The 8,774-nt window shown below is 36.0% G+C and overlaps 1 protein-coding gene across 5 annotated transcripts; it reads left to right on the top strand.

Annotated features, from left to right (window-relative positions):
• The first annotated feature begins 842 nt into the window (after positions 1–842).
• On the top strand, positions 843–8,034 carry LOC121237903 (11-beta-hydroxysteroid dehydrogenase A-like). 5 transcript variants are annotated; one of them, XM_041134830.1, is made up of 10 exons: positions 843–916; positions 1,041–1,157; positions 2,984–3,049; positions 3,385–3,469; positions 3,826–3,922; positions 6,148–6,340; positions 6,427–6,512; positions 7,011–7,142; positions 7,249–7,413; positions 7,511–8,034. In XM_041134830.1, exons 5-10 carry the CDS (start codon positions 3,836–3,838, stop codon positions 7,790–7,792), a joined length of 945 nt encoding a protein of 314 aa, XP_040990764.1. In that variant the 5' UTR covers positions 843–916; positions 1,041–1,157; positions 2,984–3,049; positions 3,385–3,469; positions 3,826–3,835; the 3' UTR covers positions 7,793–8,034. The 5 variants fall into 5 exon arrangements, with proteins under 5 accessions (XP_040990764.1, XP_040990765.1, XP_040990767.1 ...); XM_041134831.1 differs by lacking the exon at positions 3,385–3,469; XM_041134833.1 differs by lacking the exons at positions 843–916; positions 1,041–1,157; positions 3,385–3,469 and having other exon boundaries at positions 2,687–3,049.
• The last annotated feature ends 740 nt before the right edge of the window (positions 8,035–8,774 follow it).

The raw sequence follows: 8,774 nt of genomic DNA, 5'->3' as shown, positions 1-8,774 counted from the left end.
CAAAGAAAAAGGTAAAGACCCTTGGAAACCAAGTCCAAGAGTTAAGCCAACAAATAAAAACATAAGTGCCAAGGTATGTGAGTTGTCTGAATTTTATCTTAGCAATAAGGATAAGACCACAAAAAGTTGTGATACTCTAAAAATGACCTCAAAATTTAAAGTAAAGTGGATGGTCAAAGAAGATATCGTGTCACATTAATTGATAGGATCACTTGTATATTATTGCATTCATTGCATATCATTAATTAAGGACATGCATTTCACGTTCTTTTATTGGTTTGCATCTCTTTTTGTTGATTTATTTGTTTTCTACTTTTTTGGTTTGTATCTCAGTTTTATTTTTGTTCAATTGAGTGAAGTTCATGCTTGGTGTGCCAAGTCTTGAGTACTTGGGTCCTCACACTTCCTATACTTAGAGCTGAAGTACCTCTCTATTTTTGTGCAGTCCACATGTATGTAGACCTTATTGGTCATTAGTTAAGGACAATTGTTTGCGGCGGAAAAAACAATTTTTTGCAGCGAAATTTTGTTGCCGCAATTAGTTTTAAAATTACAATCCCCCCCCGGGGGATACTCTCCTATCTCTCTCTCTTCCGGCGACTGCAATCCTCTTCCCCTGCCGCGAGCTCACCCAAAGCCAGTCCCTCCCCGGCGCAACCTCACCCAGTCAGTCATCCTCATAATTTTCCTTAAAAAAACCCTAGCCTCCACAACTCTCGTCCCTCTCTCTCTCTCTGTCTCCCTCTCTCTCGCTCCCTACGAGTCTCTCTGTCTCTCGAGTCTCAGCAAGCCAAGCGACCTCACGGTCCGCCCCCCCCCCCCCCCCGGCTCGGCTCTAGCAGGACGCCGCACTTGTTCCCCAACCACCCCCGCAGGCCGCAGTCCACACGTCCTCCCTCGCTCTTCTGGAGACACGGTAAGCCTCTCTCTTTATGCTTTTCTCCTGCTATTGAAACCATTTGAGAGATGAGGACTATGTTTGAGGAAACTGAGGAGTGCATCAAATAGTTTATTTCTCTAAATATTTGTTCGCATTTCAGAGAATATTTAAAATGGAGAATTTTGTTGCAGGTGTTGAGACACAACAATGGGAAATATGGGGTTGCTGGCATCTGCAATTGGGGAGGAGGGGCATCTGTCCTGGTTCTCGTGCTCATGTAAGCCATTTACATTTGTTGAGGCCTGTGCTCAGTTTAATACTTTAGAATTTCTAGCCCTTTATGATACTAGTAAGTATGAGGTTTGAAATGTCCCTTTTGAATAGTAAATGAAGTTCATGATTAACATCGAAAAAACTCAATGGGAGTGTGCTCCAGTTGCATCAAAGTTTTTAAGATTACATGTAGTGCTACATTCCTCTACACTTTAATTTGATATTTTCAACTTATTGGGTTGTAGTGTATCATATTTTATCTGTAGTGTTGTTTTTACTTTCAATTTCAATAGCCATTGATAAACCTGCTCTGTTTATTTCATTGAAACCTTTCAAGTATATCTTTTGTATTACATATTTCTTGTGTCATACATTAGTTATTTTTGGTTTTTTAAATGACCTGCATTGGTTTCCTTAGAAGCATGAGATGATTGATGAAGTGTGTGTGTGGGGGTTAGGAATATTACTGAAAGTGACCTTGATAACGATCAACTTGGTTGAGCTGTGCAGTGACATGCACAATGTAAGAATAAGATACCAAGCCTAACCTTATATTTTTACTTATCAAAGGAAAAAAAAAAAAAAAAAATGAAGAAGAAGAAGAAGATACCAAGCCTAACCATAGCATAAGTGAAATAGCTATGTTAAGAGGAGCGCTTATTTATTATTGCTCATTTTACTTATTAACCAAACAGGGGTTAATAATGATATTGTATTGGTGGAATAATGCTTTATTTTCTCTTAAATTGATAATCAATTCATATATTGTGTGTAATCCTAATGAATTCATATATTATGTGTAATCCTTTGTAAATTCTTGTAGTTGCTGCTATTAGTATATTATCATGAAACTTTCGAGGTGTCTATGTGTAATCCTAATGACTACAATATATACACAATAAATTGCTTGTTTATTGTTAGAGGTGTCCATGGGTAAGTGCATGTGCTCTTATTTGCCCTTTTTCACACGTCTACTAAATTTCTGCTTCTCTTTGGTTTGCTTGGCATATGCAACTTAGGGTATGCCTGTGGCAGGTCTACAGGTTACCACAAATAGGGGGATTACCACAAAAATGGGTCTAGGGGCTTGTTTGTTGCTCTCAAAGCTGATGTTCTGCTTAGTACTTCTGCTCCAAAAAATATCATTTTGGATGATATCATTCAGTAACTGAGTGGAAAAACTTCCAACTTAAGGGTGCATGCATGGGATATATATCCAATTAGTAATATTTGTGCACCTATATATGTTAAGAAATGATTTGTATAAAGTAGTTCATGCTTAAAACCCATTTGTTATTTTAATATGGCTGAAAATGGCTTTGTCATCAAACTAAGCACTGAATCAAATCTGCACATGGTTTTTAAGTATAGTTATTGTGTTGGCAAGTGGAGTATAAATAAGACTAAACCAACTTCTATAATATATTTGCTCAAATCTTATCAAAATAATATGTTTGCTCAAATATGTTCATGTACTTCTTAATAACAATGTCAGATGGGGGTTTTTTTTCGATTTTTTCTTCAAAGTCTCTAGCATGTAAGGAATTCTAGGGATGAAAGACAAGAAGAAATATTTTTTGAAAATTTCTGGATAACTTTAGAAAATCTCTGTTGACTAAAATCTCTAGGACAGAGTCCAGAACAAACTTTTTTTTAAGCTGTGGTTGTGAGAAGGTTTCTGTATTGTTAACTCCTAATAGTTTTTGGTGTTATGACTGGGAATGAGTTTTTGGATTTAAATCTTTCAGTGCAAATCATTTCTAGGATCGCTAAGTCTGTGCCAAACATTTCTTTTTTTCCTGGCTATTAAGTTTTAATTTTTTTTCTCAGATGGGTGGGTCTTGCTGGTTGCTTGGATTGGGGCTCCCATCTTTTTGGCCTCTGATTTTCTTCCTAGTATGCTTTACATTTTTACTGTGAAATGCATGGTTTGCATATTTTCCTCTATTTTTGTTGCTGCTATTTGTGGTTCTTTGGTTCTTTCTTAGCATCTTATCATTGGTTCTTTCTTAACACCATATCTTTGGTTCTTTCTTAACACCTCAGGGTAAGATGTTTAATATCTCATGATTTAAAGATTTGACCCTATACCTCCACATGGGTTCTTGGCTTCAAGTCCCAAGCTCCCCCATATATGTGGGGGGGTTCAGGTATATGGATTGTGTGTGATTTTTCTGCATTGATGTTATAGAATTTGAGTAGCATAATTGACCTTTGATACTGGTTTATAGACTTCTAAGAATGGAAACTTGTGGCTACGTGTTAACAACCTAAGTTGATACACTAAAAAGTGTTGGATTGGGCAATTTTCCCTAGGTAAGTTATATTCATAATCTTCTTAGATTTAATATTAAAATGTCTTTCTTTCCATATTTTAGAAACATTAATTATTGGGTAAGTGGAGAGTCTAATGCAACACTTCGATTTAGGCTCAAAAAGTTTGTACTTTGTACTTTTTAGTTTTGTTGTGTATTTGGTATGATTGAGATTCAATATCTTGAAAACCTAGTAATTGGCGTTGTGATGTACTAGTATTTCTCCTTTGATGTACGCTCATCTGTGTCAAAAATTAAAAATAAAACAGGTGTGGTGAGCACACAGTAAGCAAATGGGATTTTGTTTAAAAATCAACAAGTAGTTGTAGATCACATTTTCTAAAATATGTGATGCAGGAATGACTTGATGGAAAGCAACAATAGGAGTTCTTTTGAGGGGAGTGGATCTAAGACTTATTTGCCAACTGAGAAACAGTCAGATTCTTTTGACAAGGTTAGCTTCTTCCATTCAATTCAAGTGCATGCCAACTCTATTTGTATTTAATGGCTTCATGCTAATGTTGAAGTCACAACTGCCCCTTATGAATTAATGCATTACCTAGGAACACCTTAGTCACATGAAGTTCTCACAATCGGGTGCAGTTTTTTAACTTATCCACAATAGTTATGCAATTTTGGTTCTTTAATCTTAAATTGGAGGCATATATGCTTAAATAGCTTTTTGTTTTCGTAATTATAATAAATTACTTTTGCTGTTTTATGAAGATAGTAGTACTAGTACTGATTGTGCAATAAAGAAGTTAATCCACATTAATGATACTATAAAGATATCATAAGGATAATGATATTTCGCTTGATGGCTTGGAATACTAGTGAAACGTTTCACTAGTATTTTTTTTTTTTTTAATTTTGTCAACAGATTATCAGCTGCCCCAAAATGACCCTTTTTTCGTCTAAATAGATTTTTGTGACGATTAACGTATGTTACAAATACCCTTTTAGTGTCAGAATCCAAATTTGTCGGAAAACTTTTATTTGCGACTACGATTTCGACGGAAAAGGCTATAGATGGAAAAGGCTATAGATATTTGCGACGATTCCGTGGTCAATGGAAATGTATGATTGCGGCGAATAATGTTGGTCGCAAAAAGTCCTTATAGTTCCCATAACCTTTTAGCATCGAAACAAAATATCGTTGGAAATTGCTTATTTGTGACGATTTTTATAGTATTTACGTCGAACAGTTACCGCCGCAAAAACTTTTTCCCAACAATTTCTATTGGTAAAGGAATGCACATTTGCGGCGACTTTTCAACTATTTGCGACCAACTTAATCGCCGGAAATAATAAGTTATTTGCGACGGTTTTCTACTTTTGTTGATTAAGAACAAAAATGACTATAATTTCGATGATGTGCAGCGAACCAAAAATCAATAAGAAAGATTAATTGCAGCGATTTTACCTACTTTCTGTGATGAATTATGGCATTGCAAAAAGAATTTTTTGGTAGTGAATTCTAGTATTGTTCTTATTTCTAGGGTTCGGTTCGTTTCTCCTACATGGTAAGATTTTTTATAACCAGAAAAGATAAAACAAATCGGCAAGAGTTATAAGGGCTGTGAGGGAAAAAAAAAAGTGGGGTACGTATGTTATAAATATTAAACTCAATTTGTTGTAATAAAAAATTAAGAAGCGGCAAAAGACTAAAGTGAGGAGATCAACGTAAGAGGACAAAGGGTGACGTCAGAAGGTTGGTCTCTGTTCATCAACTACGTGTCGTAGGATTGCCATGCAGAAGTGCCACCACCTACCTTCTTCTTGATGATGTCTATCACCTTAGATCTAGCCTTTGCAACGTATAAAATCCAGATGGTCTGAATATAATTAATTACCTTTGTTTCACAGATAGCTAGCTACCTTTGATCAGATCGATCTCTAGTAAAGTACCCTACCAATTAAAGGAAATTAACGATATCATGATGGCGTTGTTGGATCTAATTCACAAGTTCTTGAACGTAGTAGCTCCTCCCTTCACATTCTTTTCCCTCTGCCTTCTCTTACCACCCTATTCCTTTTTCAAGCTCTTCCTCTCCTTCTTTAACTTCATTTTCAGTGAAGATTTGGCTGGAAAGGTCGTTCTCATTACCGGTGCTTCCTCCGGCATCGGGGAGGTACGTAATAACCGGCCAATTATATAAGGACCATGCATGGATAACTTCGTTTCTGTTTAATTTTCTCCACGGTCAACTACACCGTCAACTTATAAAGCTTTTATTTATATTTTTTTATTTTAAATTAATATGTACTATATATATATATATATATCTGATCTATATGTACATATATATATATAATTAGATCATTTATTTATTTTGAATGTTTTTGAGTTGAATTTAATGTATTAACTGTGATTAAATTGAATCACAAATATTTATAGTTAATGATCAGAGACCTCTGCTTTTAAATAAAATTTAAGGATATCTACACGAGCTAGCTAGAGGTGATATATTTGAATATTTTTTTTGTTCAGAAACAGTGATAAAGACATAAATATAAATAATAAAATTTACCATTTAAATTTAAGTATATCTACAGCTAGCTAGGGAATTAAGTCCTAGTATGCATGTTTTCTGCGCATATGATCTGTAGATCGATCGAGAGTACGTACGTATTTTTGTAACTTTTGGGTTTATGAATTTCTTGCATACATGCATGCAGCATTTGGCTTATGAATATGCAAAGAGAGGGGCTCGCTTATCCCTTGCTGCCAGGAGGGAATCTTCGCTTCGGGAAGTAGTTGATCGAGCACTTGATTATGGCTCCCCTGATGTTCTTATGATCCCTGCAGACGTATCCAATGTCGAGGACTCTGCGCGAATTGTTGAGGAAACCATGAACCATTTCGGTAGATGTAAGTGCCTATATATATATATATATATGCATTGAACCGGTTCTAATTCATGCCATTAATTTATATTTTCTACGTACATGGTGCAGTGGATCATCTGGTGAATAATGCTGGGATCAATTCCATCTGCATGTTTGAAGAGGCAACTGATATTACTGCCTTTAGAACCATTATGGTAATTGAGAATAATGCTGGCATGACTTCTTTTTATGCTCCCCCTCCCCACTTCGAGCAGCAGTACTTTTATTATGATTGCTTTGACTTACCAGATCATATATAGCTCAATTTATTTCCCATCAGAAAAAATACCAAAAAAAAAAACAAAAACACTCGATATATATAGCAAATGAGTTTTGCTACTCATCATCTACACACACACCATATACCACACTTTTTTTTAATTTTTTTTTTTATTCTATTCTTCTTAAACTTATTGAATTATTCTACTCATCATCTATATACCACATATTTGGTAAGAGGAAAAAAATAAAAATAATAAAAAAAAGTATAGTGTGTGGTGTGGGGATGATGAATATAATTTTTTATCATGTTCTTAATTGTTTGAATGTGCATATCTACGTACACAGCACTATTTACAAATTTTAGTTTATAGGTATATAAAAAAAACTATGATTTGGAGCTGTAATTTCTGGGTTTTAATTTGTCTATGAAGGATACAAACTTCTGGGGCTCTGCTTATACCACACGTTTTTCTCTTCCATATCTCAGAGAAAGTAGGGGCAAGATAATAGCCCTTGCTTCATCTGCCGCATGGTTGCCTACGCCCAGAATGAGCTTCTATAATGTAAGTTCGTACTTAGTCTAATTAATTGATCATTTTATGTTGGAGATAGATCGATCGATCATATATAAATTCGTATGGTACTTATTGTCTCCTCACCTCACCTCAGGCAAGCAAAGCCGCTATGGTAATTTTCTACGAGACATTGAGGGTTGAGATCGGGCCTGAGATAAAAATCACAATCGTGACACCCGGATTCATAGAGTCTGAAATGACCCAAGGCAAGTTCTTATTGAAGGAAGGCGAAAGGGAAGTTGATCAAGACTTGAGAGATGTAAGTTCTTCTTAAAGTAGAATATATAATTAAATTTAAGGATCCATGCAGGCATGCATGCATGTAATTAGTTCTTAATTGATTAATTTACGAGCAGGTTCAATTAAGCGCGATTCCTGTGGAGACGGTAGGGGCGTGTGCTGCGGCAATAGTGAAGAGTGCTTGCAGGGGAGATAGATACTTGACAGAGCCAGCCTGGTTCAAAGTCACCTATTTCTGGAAGGTGTTTTGCCCTGAGGTCATCGAGTGGTGCTACAGATTGATGTATATGAACAGTTCACCCCAAGAAGCCCCCAGCAAGAAGATATTGGATCTCACGGGTGCCAAGAACATACTCTATCCATCTACACTTCACACCTCTGAGATTAAGACTGACTAAATTCAAGCTGTGTACCGTTACGTGATAGTTATGGTTCAATGGTGATTGTATGAGCTAATTTTCAGTTGTTTGTGTGTTCAGTGTGCTTGAAGTTAAGTTGTGTTCTATATCTCATCTCTTTTAGGGAAGTTAGGAAGTTTTGAGTTATGGGTCTGTAAACTTGCTTTCGCAATATTAAAGCATTTGGGAGTCGTGCATGTACGATAATTTTACTGCAAGAGTGCGCGGGACTTATTTTCTTATATGAGCAAATATTTTATTAAAGGAAAAGGTAAGAAGTTCTCACAAATATCCTGTTAAAATAAAGACTAGAGAAAATTAGAAATACAATTTTGAGTAAGAAAAAGTTCAAAAAAGATTAGAAAATGAGCCCAACATTAACCAGCAGAGGCTGGAAACAAAAAAGCCAACAAAAAAACAAATGATAAAAAGATAAGATTTGTAAATGAGGATGGTAATGATTAATTTTTTATTAATAAGGCAAGGCATGAGTAATGCTACATACAGTCGTAGAGTGCGTAAACGCTGTACAATCGCTTTGAAAAAAAGTGAAGTCTACTATTAAAAAATTATTATTTTTTATATGGGTCCCGTATTTATTTATTTTTTTCAAAGTGATTGCACGGTACTTACGCACTCACGATTGCAACTATCATTTTTCAGCAAGGCATATATATAGCCCACATGCAACACGGGTGTATGCAAGACAAACGTCTAGTAGCGCTAGGTTTGAATCCATCTTCCTAGTTGACACCGTCCATCGATAGCTTCCCGCACAACTCACAAACCACCCATTTCGCCTCTTGGAGGCCCTCACTATTCCACCTTCAGCCTCATCACATGCACCAGTAATTGCCACCGTCCCATGTATTGATCTACCACATACACACACGACCACCATAAGCCCAAGTTATGGGTGGGACAGATTACATGGACTGCTAGGAATTGTACCCACGTATTAAGTTGGTGAATTTATATGTAT

This window comes from Juglans microcarpa x Juglans regia, chromosome 6S (genome assembly GCF_004785595.1).
Source record: "Juglans microcarpa x Juglans regia isolate MS1-56 chromosome 6S, Jm3101_v1.0, whole genome shotgun sequence".
NCBI lineage: Eukaryota > Viridiplantae > Streptophyta > Magnoliopsida > Fagales > Juglandaceae > Juglans > Juglans microcarpa x Juglans regia.
The sequence above is the reverse complement of the archived record's forward strand: the minus strand, read 5'-3'. Positions and strand labels throughout refer to the sequence as shown.